Source organism: Ylistrum balloti, unplaced genomic scaffold (genome assembly GCF_031769215.1).
Source record: "Ylistrum balloti isolate Yb309-2 unplaced genomic scaffold, AGI_CSIRO_Ybal_v1 Utg369618, whole genome shotgun sequence".
Taxonomy (NCBI): domain Eukaryota; kingdom Metazoa; phylum Mollusca; class Bivalvia; order Pectinida; family Pectinidae; genus Ylistrum; species Ylistrum balloti.
The window spans coordinates 1,362,424-1,380,227 of NW_026781890.1; the positions used below are offsets into that span (position 1 = coordinate 1,362,424).

Genomic DNA, 17,804 nt, shown 5'->3' on the forward strand with positions numbered 1-17,804 from the left:
GAGGTTTGACAAAGTATAAACAACAAGTCTCCATTAATAAAGGCAATGTACTCTCACATAATGAACAAATTGTATGAACAGAAATCTGCCTGTATGGATACGTTGTTAGGTTGTATGATAAATACATTGGTGATAAGTTTTAATGCCAATTGTTGATTAGATCGGCATGAACTCAACCACTTATGCTACTACCAGAATTCTACAGAAAATAATTGAGGTTTCATTAAAATCCAATTTTGAATCTATTCGTTATTTCTATTGATTCTTAATCAGATAAAGTAAACCATTGGGTTACTCGACCTGAATGACTTCTACACTGTGAATAAAACATTATAGAACAAGTATAATCTAATCAATCTTACCTTTGTGATATCAAACTTAAAAACTTCGTTAAAATACATTGGCTGACTAATAATGAGGAGATAGAATGTCCAGCTACGACAGAAGTTGGCTACTATAATGGCGTACACGGGCATGGAGGTGAAGAAGCTGAACCACGGTGTACTCATATCCTACAAAAATACAAAACAGCATTAACTGACGAGAAATATCACAGTTCTTGATATATGTAAACTCTACAAAACATTGGAACAATCTATGCTGAAGGGATATCACTCTGGTCATAGAAAGACCAGTAGCCCCTTAATCAATTCATACTCTACACAAGCATTATTTGATGGATAGACAGAGAATTCTTCGATTCACAACCCAACGAAATTGAAATTCATTAACGACTGGAAAGTTAGGCGGCTGCGGCTAGGGTCAGTAGACACAGTATGTACTCTTATCCCCGCCAAAATAAAATATGATTTGATGAGATAGCAACATAATTACGCCAACTATTCTGATGTCAGACGGGAGATTTTGAAATATTTCACAACTAATTCAATGTGACCAAACACGATACACATTCAGATGACAATTTTATATAAATTTGTAATATCCGAGAAATGTTCTAAAATATCAGATTGATTAAATATTTCCCTTCGTTTTCTCCTCTTAATATTTATATATTCCGAATTTTTCACCTTTTTTGTTTTCAGCTTTTAATACATTTAAAATCACTATTTACTTTTACATTCATTTTATGAAAATTGTACAAATTTTATTCATTAAATTATAAATAAAGGTATCATCGCAAACACATACTTAAAGTTATTATGAATTTCATACTGTATAAAACCTAATATATGTATTGAACAATTTTTATTTGATATCGTCTTACGATGTATGTCGTGAAGACCTAATGAACAATGTTGCGTTCATTCATGTGTATGTTTTAACTGGTTTTATTGATATGAGTGTTATGTCTGTTGGACATTCATGAAATAATGTGATCTCCTTATCAAATACTGATTCATTAGTGAAAGTATTCAATGAGTTGAGAAGGTGATCCATTTGTCTTAGAGCATTATCATGTAAATCTGACCGAGTCGAAAGTATCACTCGTGTATTTCCGATGGAACACTGCTAAAACACATTATTCTAATGTGAGGTAACAGGAAAAGATATACAAGAACATAACCTGTTATTAAAAAGTCTCCGGAAAAGATTTTTCTAACACAGATAACGTTCCTGTATAAGAGACGAGGCTTAAAGTTATTTGATTCGTCTTATGGGCGTAATCCTGTCAAATAGAAAAGTCGTCGGAGAGGAAACACAGGACACGACTATTGTTTCATGTCTGTAGCTCTCAATAGGTAGAGTTCTTCGTGAAAGAAAATCCAATTCTATTAAATGATTAAATGATCCCTCTGGTTGGTTTGCCGATCTGTTTTCGAACCTAAAGTTAATGTGCGCAAAGTTTGAAAGCATATAGAGGCTAATGCTTAATCAATATGGCACAGGGAAAGCCATTAAGCAACAAAGGGGCACGGCGTATTCGGGATGAGGGAAAATCTAATTATTGACTAGACTTGTTTTTAAAGAGTAAAGTGCACTTTCGACCTATCAAATCAGTTGGATCCCATTTGGAAAGTCATTCCACCTAAATGTCTACAACTGGCAAATCTGGCACTGCTTAGATCGGACTGTATACAAACATTATATCAGATTGTGGAAATTTCTCGATTCTATATAATAATATATAATTCATTTAGTTCCATGGTAAATAGAACTGACAGGCATACCAACACTTTTCAGACAATGATAAGATAAAAGAGAAGAGTCTGGTTCACATATGATCGATTTCGAATATAAATGGATCGTCGAGAAGCATGTTTTTATTTCGTATCATGTAACGTTTTTCATGTCTAGTTTTATCAGACGATAACAAAATATAGTTTGGCAGATAGCAAAAGTAGAAAAAATGTGTTCATTTTCAGTTATTAAATGATAAGAAAATCTCACCTTTGACGATGAAGTTTCACCTATCGAAGTTTCTATATATATCTTTTCTTCAGTTGAAATATATGGACTTTTAGACGGTCTTTCGAATGAGAAAAACCACCAAATAATCGACCAGATGATCCCAAGCGCACCTGCAACAATCAAATTAGAGAGATGCTAAAAACATGAAGTATACCGCATCCTTTAAACATCATATCTTTACTATCGCATGTGTATCGCTTTGTTAATTATGTCATTTGGGACTTGCGTTGGCTGAGGTTTCCAAGTTACCGCCGTTACTAAAAAATATGGTGTGTTCGCCTTTATATCATTAGTACACCAAATACAAATAGATGTCTCCCATGTAAAGAAATATGGCCACCAGCCACTTTTGGTATCAATACACAGACATACCAGACGTTATTTGACTTTTAGAAAGATGACTTCACTAAAAACAAAGGTTACTTAAGAAGCTATGGCATAATAAATCAACAAATCTATTGTCAAACACATAATTTGACACGAATTCCTTGTTATCGCCATAACATATAATACTACCAAGTTTGTCAACGTTGTCTACTAGACATTGACCCGACAGTCCACACATGAAATGAGCGAATTTTATTTACAATTTTCATGGTCATTCTATTGTGAAAATCACATCTACCACTCTATGACATGACAACGTAAATATTCCGAAGATCTTATTGAGAGATGTCAATGTGCAATACGCTGCTCTTAGTTCAAAGAGGAGAAAAAACGTTAACTCATAAACAATTAAGTCTAGTTTACACTTTTATCTCTGAAAAATCAGATTGAATTTGTTCTCATATAATTTGACACCATTGTTGTTTGGTGTCAAAAGGAACTTTATTATTTCAGCTGTTCTATAATTCGAGCTTCCTGGTATATGCATTTGGTTAAGCGGGAGGTTTTTGTTTAAGATTATAAAAACGATATATAAATTAATGTAAATATAAGTAACAAGTAAAATCCCATTTATCTGTGACCTAAAATATAGTCATACTGACTGTATACAAGATCTGGAAACAGTAAACAATTACTATCATGTAACTTTTAACAAATCTCACCAAACACGTAGAAACCGGATTGCCATCCAAACTGTTTCGTGAGTATTCCGGAAAGTGGCATCCCAAGAACCGCCCCGGCGTACGAACCTATAATAAGGGCAGTTAATCTCAAAATAGGAATGCGTCGAGAGGAATAGAAGATCATGGTAGATAAAACATGTTAGAAAAAAATGTATTTAAATCAAAACAAAATATTGTCCGTTATAATAGAACTGCATGCTTGTACAACGGCACTCATATGTGATCAACATGTGAGATTAAGCTGGTAGGTCCCTATGCAGAATCAAGTCCGTTGACAAAAGGTTAACATTTTACATGTTGCTGCAGCAGAATGTGGGCTTCGTGGTATAAAGAATTGTACAAAAGATACACAACTTAATAGAAAATTTCAGATTACTGTATCAGAAATTTTCAGATACATCGTAACAAATTATTGAATTAAATTACATCGCATAGTATCTTGGTTATTCTATTACTCATCACTGATGCGACGGATATTTTGTTTTCAAACTTATCATTAGTAACAATTTGGACATACCGCAGAATGATATAGTAGCCAGCTTGGATCTCTCTAGTGGTGGGGCCCAGTGCCTCCAGATACCGTGACAGGCGGGGTAGGTAACACCCTGTAATTAACACATATCACACATTCAACCATATGCTATTTAGGACGAACTTCAGGTATGATGTGTAAAGGCAATTAGCCCGTGCTCTCTGAAAACGTTGTAACTTATTAAGTTAAGAACAATGCTTTCAAGGCAGGCGTGTTTACATCAGAAAAAAAAACTATAACAATATTTAAAAAAATATATAGATTTTAATAATTATAATAAAAAAAACTAAGTATAGTAATGAAAGTGCGGAAATAATCATCATCATTAGCACAGTATACTGGTGGATGTTTTAACAGTGCCATTCGTGTGCGACTGATCAAGAACTGATTATACTTTACATAGATGTTTAAAAATGAGGCATATCAACAATCGATACATTTGATTTATCACAAAGTTAAATTTTGCGTTGAAATATTAAAAAGAAATTCATTTTACCGGTCAGTATTAACATGTAATGATAATCAATGGAGTAGATTGAACTCGGCCTTATGAAACCATTGACAATATATCGGAAACGTCTAACAGAAAACATATTGAAGATAAGTGTTGAGTGGCAATCTGGCCTGTCTTATCTGTTGCAGTGTTGCCTACTTCGGAGTCGGACGAGCACATCCTACAATGATGCAACGTTCACCAGGTGAATATCGAAATCCAATAATTGCCTTTTTAAGGACGTTTCCTCTTCATTATAGTTTTATAACGTGATTTGATAGCTGGTGCGCCTGATTATTAAACAGGTATTGACATTACCCATAAAACAAATGTCACGAGCTATGGCCTAATTAAACTTGTATCGGTTTCCATTGCCTCGACTATTTCCTGATTGCATCGATTTATAGTTGGAAATACACCTGGAATATCGCTGCATGAAATAAACGGACACTTGTCACGCAAAATTCAAATATATTTATGTAAGAAATGAACATATAATACATGAAAATCAATATTCTCTTGGTATGGAAAATTAAAACATGCTTTGTAATACCACGTCATACCGAACAGGAATGTTTTGTATCTGTTCTGTAGGACAATGATGGTACAAGAAACCATCGAACTGAAGAAAGTGATGAAAGTGGAAGTATTAGAAATAAATTTAATGTATTAATATTCGTACCTATCAGAGTAACAGAAACTGCTCTAAAATATCATTTCCTAGAATGGTTATCGTAAAGAAGGAAGGAACATACATGTGTGTAACTGTTGTTTTTACATTCAATCTTCGTACGATTCCATTTATGTGTACTGACTGAAGTGATTTTGTTTGCGGTGTGTAATAAGATTAAACTGAATAATAGGAATGTTTTATCAGAACAGCAGAGAATTAGACTATACGCCCAAAATCAAATTGGATAAAATTCTTTCATCATTTCATACGTACTGCAAGTTTAATTATATATCATCTCTTCAGAAAAGATTTAAAATGCGATTATGACCTTTTAGGAAAGTAACGAAACAAAAACAAAAAACCTGAAACAATAATGCAATTTTGCAGAGGAAAATATCTCGGTCAAAGAACGACACACATTTATAAATAACATGTTGCAAGAACGACAGTACAAAAACTCTCTACAAACAAAATTCGTCTTTTGCTATTAACGGTCATATTTTGAAAAGAATTTAGTTCAAATTGAAAATAAATACTTTTCAAAATATCATTTTCACGTAAACACTAGTACAAATTAAAATTATATATATATATATATATATATATATATATATATATATTATATGAAATTCCAATCCATGGGACCTGTTTTGATAATGTGTTTAATGTCTAATTCATCGTCATGACCATAACGACATTATTATGTAACACTATACAACCAGTACAGACAGGGAAATCATCAGTATTTAATCAATTTTAGACACTAACATTTTAAACTAATTTCAGTTTACATTTTTGTCTTGTATGTATATTGCTGTGCTAAAAGCCACGACATAGTTCAGTTGTATATGGTGTAACTAGATTACCGGTGCATTTTAATTGAGCTGATCAGAGATTTGTTTTAATTATAATACGAAAAGAAAGCTGACGATTGCTTGGCTGGATAAGCGATAGGTGTCATCTCCTGGTGATTGTAAATACCATCTACCAATAACAAATCAGATTGGTATTGTACCGGCGACAAGCGATGTCAGTAGCAGAAGCTTTCGCGTAAATATGCTGTCAAGAAAATGACAAAGACCGTCTGAGGTTTTGTGCCTCGAATGCATTAATCTTAAATTATTTGAAATCTTCTCTGTGACCGAAAATATTATCAGGAAGGTATTGACAAGATAAATAGTCTACCATATTTATATAAATAGAAAATGTCATTGGCTGTTGAAAAGTGTATTATACGAAGCTGTAGATATCCCTACACTCTGCTGACACGAACCGACCTTAGTACTCATCATTCTTTCGCGGCAGACAAAACTTCAATTGAATTGTCCTCATCTTCCTGTCACAAAGCAATCTGATGTGACTTCTGTCCCTATCGGCGCTAAGATATTAAGTGCGGAGAGAGATTGACTGTGGACTTGAACTGTCCACCGTGAGGCAATCTTGGATCTTCCATTCTGGTGCAATATTGTCTTTCAAGAGTGACGCGAAGGGGCTCTGGGCCTACTACCATCTCGGTATTAATTTTCTTACTGACATGGTTATCGTAGAAAATGAACCATATCGGTAATTGATTGAATGTAGCGGAATGCATTGGCTCTTCGTTGCCAATACAAGTGATCAACCTCTGAGAGACCGTATATAATCCACACATCTTATGCTATTGGGATTAGTTCCTGACCGTCTCTAATATCACGTCAACGACTTGAAATGAATGTTACACAGATAAATGTGATGTATTTGTAAACATTCTTTGTTCTCAACATGGTTTATTGTCTTTATTTCCAATAAAGGCACCGATGTAATTACTATCTAATTTTGTAACCAAAATGATTTATATGTATATACTTCCAACACGTTGACGAGAAACACCACGATAGTAACCCCGTTAGTAAAGGACACTTTTTTTCGGAATTCCGTTGTATATTACCAGTGATATGCACTGTCTATGCTCAAAACATCGAGTCGTATACGCATATTGTCTTTTGATGGCTAATTAAGGCAAAAAATATTTCCATCTCTGAGTAACATCATGGAATGATTTATTTTGTAATCGACGGCGGGGTATACTGATATATTTTTGTTGTCGGTGTTAAGAGACGTTTAACCTCAAGTGCACATCCGTGCGCAACGGGACTTGTCTTAAACATCCTTACATGCTTCCGATTAGGTCGTCTACCTCATGATTTCCATTTTCATTTGACACCCTTTTCTATAAAACCTGAACAATTCAACGAACACGTTGCATTTTATACCCTCAATTCCTAACACTAGGGCGAGCACACCTAACTCCGTCGATAGACGCTCATTTAATCAACCTGTCCGACAAAGGAAATAAATAATTACGTTAATTCATCTCTTTGCTCCTTGGATCATTAAATATTTACTTGATCTGTATTGGGGAGAAAGACTCCGTGATTATCCTGTGTAGGCTGAACACGCTATGTTAGCAGCCAAGTGTGTGTATGATAGTTATGCGTTGAGCTACAATGGTATCAATGTAAACCACTGACAATGGCGAATAATGACCATTTCAAACGTGTATATGACACATAAAGTGTTATCAATAGTAAACAAAATGCACGTTAATGTATTAGAATTTGGGCAAATCCAACTCCTCCAGTATATTATGATTAAATAATTTTAGACAAATATTAATATCTTACCTCTACGAGTCCCTGTAGGATTCTGACCGCCATGACGAGTCCATAGTGAACTTGAGCAGCTCCAGGCAACAGGAGATTCAGGAAAGCAGAAAGCCCTATAGCCAGACCAAATATCCTGTAAAACAATGTTTGTGGTTATTGGACGGCGTGAAACATCAACAAACACTGTCTATTTTTCCAAACGATAGATTTGCTTCCTTATTATGAACAATTTCATGACTTTAACAGGCCTGTCTATCTTATTCAGACGTTCATGGTTTTTAAGAACCGAATGATAAAAATAATGAAATTATAACTTTGTATATACCTTATTTAATCATCTATTTAGAATTCACATTGTAAAGCTACTTTTTATTGTACAGCATTATATTTGATTATATCTTTATTTAATCCTTCTAAAGCAGCAGATACAAGGTTTTCCTTTACATCGCTATGTTTGTTCCATGCGAAAATGAAAACGGCACATTGCGCATTGGATATCAATATATAAATAGATAGATATCAATGTTTACCCCCTCCTCTTCCCCCAATACACGCAAACTTTTATTTTCACAAATTAAGTGGCATTTAATAATCTTACCACAAAAGTGAATGAAAAATTGTGAAATAAAACAAAATTGATAGATGTAATTTAAATTACTTCTTTAAATTCAACAAATTACTTGTTACATAAACAGAATCACAGAGATCAGTAACAATTAAATATACAATGATATGTATATTAAATGTGCAATATAAAATATGTTCAGAAAATGTTTTTCTATTTTAGATAAAACGCTTTTCCAACGAAATTCGATTTCTTAATTTCCGGAGCAGATTTCTCTTGATATGTATACAGAGCCACCTCATTACTTTAGAAGCATTGCACTGTATACCCATACACACGCGATGTTTATAGATTGCTAAGCAACGGTTGTGTACCAAGGACTTGTCTGTGTAGATTTATTAAACAAATAGTTTGAACAACATTATACATTATTTCACAAATAGGTGTTTGGTTGTGATGCAAACCACTATTATCTATTATCTCTTGATAATCGTGTACAGATTAATACTTTAATTTTATCTTAACGAGTTCCCATTGTCATGATCTACTCCTTTTTCATTGTTTACCTCAATAGATAAGCTTTGGTATGAATATTGTTAGTGTCATGCTGGCATGAATGAAAAATATACTTGCAAACTGATTGATTGCGCTTTTGGCGTATAAACCATTCATTAAATATTAATGAAAAATACATTTTTTTTTAGTTTTCACTAATATTCTTTTTGTTACATTTACATGTAATTAGCATTAGTGGTTATATATATTTACAGAAAGAAATACGTTTATTTGATATTTATGAAGTCAATGGGATTAGATTGGGTAAAATGCTGAGGATATTTGACACAACATATATTACTCCCTTCATATTAAAACGAATTTGATGTTTACTAATCAATAATGGATGCAATTTGATATGAAACATGTCAATTAGGCAAACGAGAGTGGAGTATCTGGTACAAAATGAATAGAATTTCACATCGAAAGCGATAGGAATGAATTACATACAAATAAATGGAAACATGATGTGACACCAGTGAAATGTTATAACTCGTGAAGGGATTTCGAACAAATACAAGTAAAATACACGTTTGGGAATTGAAACAATGGATATGCCTTTTGACATACGTCGACGAAGAATTAATACAAAATGAAGAGAAAGGAATATAACGCGAGATAATTTGAATACAGCATTAGAGATTTTTTTTATGCAATATGCAGTTTGATTTCATCGTTTAGTTAGCTTGTAAGGACGATGTAATTTTCAACGGATACAATGCAACATAAATCCGATGCAATGAAAACGGAGGCCTGAACAACTAAAATAAAATTATATTAAATGAAATTCAATGACTATGTGTTTTGAGTAAGGGAAAGACATTCAATGCACCATATCAGTAACTACTATTTATATGATCTCATGTTCTATTTTGTTCCACCATCAAAAACATGTACGAAATATTTCGTTAAATAAAACACATAATTCCAATTTTATGCATGCATCCTCTTTTTATCACCATTCATGCCTTACATATAGACACATATTTAAGGATGTACAGATAAACACAACTGTTTATCGATCTATCGATAGATAATTTGTGTCCTGGGGATACTTACGTCACACAACCTTACTTATCTTTACAATTGAAAAAAGATTCATTTTAATATTTAAGAACATAAGATTATCAGAATAAATCTGTAGTGTTTTGAAAGTTCTTTTACGTCGAGCAATCGATAACCGTTACAGTGACTAGAACAGATCTGTAATTTTATTGAGCTTTTGCTATCAAAATAGAATCTTCTTCATCGTCAAAGATGATTCAAAAGAACATGCTTGCATAGCCCCAGGACAGATAGCTATCTTAAAGTACCCTTTAGCACACAAAGAAGTGTACAAAATAAGCGTTTTTAATCTAAATATATAATTAGATACAGTAGAGGCAATAAGAGATACCATTGCACCATATAGTAGTTTCATATAGTCATATAGTGATTATTCATATAAAACAGAGAGAGAGAGGGAGAAGGGGGCAGAGAGAGAGAGAGAGAAGGGGGCAGAGAGAGAGAGAGAGAGAGAGAGAAGGGGGCAGAGAGAGAGAGGGGGGCAGAGAGAGAGAGAGAGAGAGAGAGAGAGAGAGAGAAGTGGGGCAGAGAGAGAGAGAAGGGGGCAGAGAGAGCGGGGCAGAGAGAGAGAGAGCATGAAAATAAGAACATTTCTAATATTATTCATAAGATGTTCCGGAAGTATTATTCTGTGGTAGATATGAATAAGCCGTGGTGTATCTATATCGTGATGTATCATTAATTATTGCTGTTATATATTATAACTTAATGTTATGACTTTAATATAATAAAATACTAATTATTACTTCTTTCTTAAAGGGAACATTTCCGTTTGGAAATCATTACTTTTCCCAAGGAATATTCACTTTCAATAATTGTATGGTACTCATAAAACGATGTTCTGACTTACGTGGTCAGATGATGATATAATTTGTTTGCTTGGGCAATGAGAAATCCATGTTTCAAGAATTAATTATAAAAGAATATTAAGCAATGGTCTACTTTTTTATATCAAAGACTAAAAAGGAATAATTACAATTATAATAATAGCGATAGAGCAGTTACAAAACATATATACCATCCATAGTGACATACAAGTAATTCACATGGGGCTCGATTATCAGAAAATTGGTTGATCAATCAATTAGCATTACTTCCAGAAATATTAAATCCTTAAACACAGCAGCAATACAAGCGGTTATGACAACGCCCCACCACCACCATAGGCTCCAAAACCTTACCCACATACCTTTAGCCCTGATACCAGGTTGTGAAGTAGCAGTGATAACCTACCTTACAGGGCCTATTCTATAATCGGTATGTGTGCTTTAAACAATATACAAGTACATATCGCACAACGAACCAATCAAATGTGACAACACATCATGGTAAGAAAACAACATCAAGTTTTATAATAGAAAGCTTGGAAACACGAAACCCCCTCCCTAGCTAACCTAGGAAGAATTTGCTCCCATTACACGAGTCTAATCATGTGTCGTCAAGTCACGATAAAGTTTGTATAAAAATAATATTTCCTTCAACATAAAAATCAAAATTCAAAAGCTTGTAAGTATAGTAATGGAAATTCTTCATGCATACATATGAAACACGATATAAAAGAACAGTTTCAATCTACGGTCAGTTTCCCGGATTCCTAGAAAACATAGCGATTATCCAGTTAAATGATTATTTAAGATTAGATTCTGCATAACAGTGTTAGAGATTTTCTGACATTGAAAACATTTGAATAAATAAAAAGGAATGAAGTACTTTCTGTGCCCTTTTGGCGTTATCTTTCTAAGTATGTCTTTTTCTATGGGTTGTTGTATCTGTGACATAATGAGCTCACCTGTTGGCAGGAACTCTGGATGCGAGGTAGCCTCCAGGTATTTGTGTTACAATATAGCCCCAGAAAAAGGAGCTGTCAACTACTCCGATCGTCTCCGGGGTCCAGTTAAACTCCGGAAGCTGAGGTGGTATCTACAATGGAAACAGAAACATATAATTGAACATGAAACTTCATTCATACGATGTTTTTCATTGATTAGGGAGAATAATGCAATAATGTACTTAATCATGCATACATACACCCTGTGTTGTCATTGTTGTAACACGATAACACAACATGATGTAATTGTGATTGAAATATCTACATCATGCATTGTCGGGTTCTGAGTCAAGAGGAATTCACGTTTTTATAAAAACAGATATTTAACCCAAAACAAGAAGATATCGGAAACACAGGTAAATATATTTCAAGTAGTCTAGGCCTGAGTTAGAAGGGGTTCTGAGTTAAGTGAAGTATCAAGTCTTTGATTGCATAAGTTTAATATTCGTGTATAAGTCTTGCTGCACGTTTGTTTTATGTCCTGTATATTGCATCAACATCAGGGACTACACTGACGTTTTGTAAGCAGCTGAATCATCCTAACACTCCGAGGTATGAATTGGGAGTAATTGGAAGGAAAATTAAACATCCGAGAATTAGCAGTGATTGTTCAGCACCATATATATATATATGAAGATGATAATGTAACCGTATCGACAATTATTGATTAAATAATGAAATGGACAAATTTACATTGGACGCGCCGTGTACATTAGTGTCGGGGCTGTACGGGGCCATTAGTGGACCAAAAGGTTATTGAAAATCGATACATGATAATAATACAAAAAAGTTATGAACATTTGAACTGACATTGTCGTAGACAGTTATCAGGACTATAGACACGTTATTCTAGCTGTTCATGCAAGTAATCTGATGACTGACTAATGATATGGTATGCACTTAATTCCATTCATATATGATCGTTTCACTGGCGACATGTTGTAATATCTGTTCATTCAAGTACTCTGTTGACTGACTAATGATATGGTATGCACTTAATTCCATTCATATATGATCGTTTTATTGGCAGCATGATGTAATATGATAACTCTGGTTTAGAGAGTAATTTGTAAATGAATCACTTTGATGGTGACAAACGCTATAAGTACTTAAAAATTCTGTCACTGAATTTGGAAATTTCATTGAAGTATTAACTATCATTTATCACACTTGTTATCCTGTAAAACCTATCTTTCAGTGGGGTGATCTCCGTATCTATTATCAATGCTGACTTTTATACGCAGATTCACTGTTAAGCAGTTATCTCATCTATTGCCTGGCAACAAACAATATATTAAAAGAATCGTGTGGCTTTGATCACGATTTATCCCATTTTCATCATCATTTTGTCATTTTCTGAACAAAGCTTTGAACAAGGATGCAGATGTTAATTCATCTATCAAACCATCGAAACAACGAAGGATTACACGTCATATATTCTGATACCAAAATGATGTTGAAAAATTACTGAAATATTGACCTCCGCGACCCAAATAAATCAGTGAAGAAAAGAAGAAAGAAAACAAAGTACTGTTCAAGAGAAAAAAGGATAAGTTTTAATGCACATCTAGAATAAGACGTCATGGAGTCAAGTGATCAGGTAATCTGCATCGTCCTTGTAAGACTCGCCAGTGATAATATGACCTAAACTGTTGAAAGTAAACGTCGACAGAAGAAGATCGAAATCGGCCCTAGCCCTATAGCTTGATTAAAAAAAACAGGAAGCGAAAGGAACATTAAGTGAATGTGTACGAAACCATGCCACACAATCAGGTCAACCAGACTAGTCTACCTTCCAAGTTATAGAACAAAGTTAACACACCGATGACCAAGATGATGACACACTAAAAAGGGTCAGTAAAGAAGGGATATGATGAAAATACAGAATGGTGAACTTTCAATATAGTCATCAAGAAATGACCTTTTGAAAAATATTGTTAACACAAGGAAGGACTAAATAAGGAATATACAGAGCATAGCTAACACATAGACAGCTAAATACAGAAAATTGTCCATATATAGAAATAGCTAAATAAAGAAAATGTTTGACACACAGAACGGTTAAATGAAGAAGATGGTTAAAATACAGAACGGATAAATACAAAAAATAGTCCATATATAGAAATGGCTAACGAAAATGATCGATACATAGAAGAGCTAAATGAAGGACAGATAAGGTTGACACACAGAACGGCTAATTACTGAAAGTGGTTGACACACAAAACGGCTAATTACTGAAAATGGTTGACAAACAAAACAGCACTGAATACTGAAAATGGTTGACACACAGAACAGCAGTAAACACTGAAAATGGTTGACACACAGAACAGCAGTAAACACTGAAAATGGTTGACACACAGAACAGCAGTAAACACTGAAAATGGTTAACACACAGAACGTCTAATTACTGAAAAGGGTTGACACACAGAACGTCTAATTACTGAAAAGGGTTGACACACAGAACGGCTAGATAAATAAAAGGGTTGATACACAGGACGGCTAGATACAGAAAATGATCAATAACACAGAAGCGCTAAATAAAGAATAAACAAGGTTTACACACAGAACGGCTAATTACTGAAAATAGTTGACATACAGAACGCCTAAATGAAGAAAATGGTTGACACACAGAACAGTAGTAAATACTGAAAACGGTGCATACACAGAACGGCTAATTACTGAAAATAGTTGATACACAGGACGGCTTAATACTGAAAATAGTTGACAAACAGAACGGCTTCATGGAAAATAAAATAAACATACAGATTTGGAGAAATGTAGAATGTGGTTAATAAATAGATGACCGAAAATAAATCAGAATTATATTAATGGAAGACCACAAATAAATGCTTGAAATGAAGATAAAACTATCGGAGTGCTGAAGAAAATCTATATTAACCAATATGATTTATGTTATTATTAACATTGTTAGTCATAGGATTAGGAATAAAGTCGCTAGATATTCAGAACAAGCGAAAGCAACACATGTCTTCCTTACAATGTAATAAATTGATTCGGTTCATTTGTTGTGTTAAGTCGAAAGTACTTCCTCCTTAGATTACGTTTTTCAAAAAAAAACACATTTAAATTCATGAATTATAAGACAGTCATTGTCGACAAAGGACAACATAACAAAAAGCGAACCTAGTTACGATTGTCATATTAATCAAAACAGTTTGTATACATGTCACGATTTCAAATGACAGACGCATAAAGGCTGCGAGCTTTGTAAGGAGATCTAACAATCCTATGTAAATAGATTACACTGAGGTAACTTCAACTGGCATAATTGACTTCAATAACATGTTTTTATTTCCTAGGCCTGATCAATCTATGTCAGAGCTGTCGGTAAAAATGCTACAAATTACAATTTCCAACCAAATTCATTAGTTAATAGTTCATAATTCTGATAAACAAACGAGTGAATCACACTGCAGTGCAGGTAGGGCGTATGAATTGTATCTGCTGTCATCCTCTCTTGATTTATAATAGGTGACTATATTTGAAATCAATTAATTTATCTTCTTTCGAAACAACTGGACACTGTGTCACGTATGACCTTTAGATGAGTGTTCACAGAGAATCTGTCTGTAGATGTGGGGTCGGGTGGGAGGGGGAGGGGTGGCGTGGTTTAATGTGATAATCATGTTTTTTTTTCTTGGATGATCTTGTGTTCACATACCGTTGTGGTAAACTCCTTACTTACATCAACAATATCGAATTTTTGTTTGTTTAAGCTAACCAATAATTAAATACTGTGTTGAGAAAAGCGAGAACATTTTTATCTTAAAACAAACAATTCTTCTCAAACAAAATAAGAAGCTAGCTAGATAGTAATATTGATCACAAAGACAATATGATTACCGTCATGTTCGTGTTGTTGCCCATGTGTTCCAGCTGTTGTTTCCTCTGTATAAGGTGATTGTCTTCAGTTGAACCGTTTTTCGTCATCGTCACTATAGCTACCCCCATGTTGCATCTTATACCAAAAGATATGATAAATCCCACGCTACTAAGAAATGCTATCACATATCGCTGTCCACAAGAACAGGTCTTACAGCAATTACACCGGAAATTGAAATTGAATCTACTTCCGGTGTATTTTCCTTCTTCTTCCTCCGAGTATACCTCGTCCAATTCATCATATTTAGCGAATCCCTTTTCATCATCATCTTTCTTTAAAATCCTGAAATATACAAATATTATGTAACATTAGATAATTCGGTTTTTATTTCGCATTTTACATTTTAAAATCCAGACAATTACTGAGAATTCTCATAGAATCAATATATATTAATCATAGCAATTCGCTTGTGTGACAGTGAACCAAATATGATTCTCACTGGCATTAGTGGTTTGGATTAGAAATGTATCAGTCTGCGTGATTGAACTTTTCAATATAACCGGAAGAGATTATTCATTTGGATCAATTTACACTGAACGTTGAAATTATTTTGAATTCGTCTTAAAAGCAAGTGAATGGATGATTGCGGTTAATGGTTGAAATTGAATTATTGTTGATGATGGACGAATGTTCATCAAATCGATGTTGATTGTTCAAAATTGGATGAACATGTCAACTTATCTGTGTGTAAGATATCTTTCTACAATATAAAATGAATCTGATCATATAAATATAGGTATTAGCTCCCTGTGGGGATTATACTTACAGTTAATCAAATTGCTTTGAAATGATGTTTTTTCGTGTAACTAAAGAACTTTGTATTTATTAGATATTAACAGCAAGATATAGTAGATAATTCATTACGTTCATTTCGATCGTATAGAAATATCTACCTATTTCTGCGATTGCAAAACATACACACTTAAAAAAAAAGCCAATACGATGAATATGCATAATATTTAATCTTGTTTAGGATACGACATCATCAACTGAAATCCGACGTTCAAAAGCAACTTCTTCGTTCTTTGTCAGAGAGACACATGGTTTACGATCCAGTTCTTGGAATACAGAATATAATGTAAATGATAGATTCTTAATCGTCATAAAAGTATACAATAATATGTTCAATCGTTGTGCATATTGTACATAAACAAAAACTCCCACGCGCAACTCGCAGAATAATTCTCCTACAGACAGAATGAAAATCCTCTTTAACTATATATTTGTTTTACAGTGGTAGATCGTGCAATTGTTTGAATAATACGTATAGAAAAATCTGTATGAAATAGCATAATAGTACATGCAGCAAAATGTATCAAACTTTGCAAGACTAGAAAAAAGAGGGAAAATGGTAAACATAAACATGTATTGTACCAGGAAAATAAAGGTATATCAATGCACACATATACATAGAGAACGTGGATACAGTCGCGTGACCGGTACATATGACCGTAGAACCGCATGACTGCCTGATTCCATTTCCTTTATACTTGAAACGCCATCGTAATTTCATGTCAATGCCAGTCTTAACAGTAGGCCTCGTTTGTATAGTAGTACCAATTATAACAACAGGTCAATAATTTGTCAACTTAGCCGAAACTGTATCGAAATGAGTCAGGAACAATGTCTTACAGCGTCGGACACTACAATATTACATTAACTCATTAATTTGAAACAGTCTTTGAGGAAACAAGATGCTCCCCGTTGTAGTAGTAAATTCCCGAGATCAAACATAAGCATTACAGGTCAAAGGTCGTGATTTCACACTATTGCGAATCCAATTACATAAATAATATGCGAGCTAATGATGACTTAGCAGGGGCAATAAGCTAGAAATTGGTTTCTGTGTTTTATGACACAATTGACGGCAGTTCGGAGGGTAAGATATTATACAGATTAAACAAGGATCGTATACACTATAAACTATATAGGTGGATGTTTATAGCGGAGAGATAACATTGATATCTCAACTCGATAATAATCCCTCCATGCTGTAAAACATGCGAAATGATGTAGGTAGCTGTTCAGTCAACGACATTGATATTCAGTGTTTATTGTTTTCTGAATTTGACGGGAAAACGGTTTTGCCTTCAATAATGCAGCA

The 17,804-nt window shown here is 33.9% G+C and overlaps 1 protein-coding gene across 1 annotated transcript in view; it reads right to left on the reverse strand.

Moving 5' to 3' along the window:
* The window catches only part of LOC132549313 (vesicular glutamate transporter 1-like), an 84,974-nt gene that overhangs the window by 7,325 nt on the left and 59,845 nt on the right, over positions 1-17,804 (reverse strand). Inside the window, exons 2-8 of the mRNA XM_060213239.1 lie at positions 15,661-15,982; positions 11,758-11,888; positions 7,802-7,916; positions 3,958-4,045; positions 3,420-3,506; positions 2,350-2,480; positions 363-512 (exon numbers count right to left, since the gene is read on the reverse strand). Of these exons, the coding sequence (XP_060069222.1) occupies positions 363-512; positions 2,350-2,480; positions 3,420-3,506; positions 3,958-4,045; positions 7,802-7,916; positions 11,758-11,888; positions 15,661-15,982 (1,024 nt within the window). The remainder of the gene's footprint in view (positions 1-362; positions 513-2,349; positions 2,481-3,419; positions 3,507-3,957; positions 4,046-7,801; positions 7,917-11,757; positions 11,889-15,660; positions 15,983-17,804) is intronic.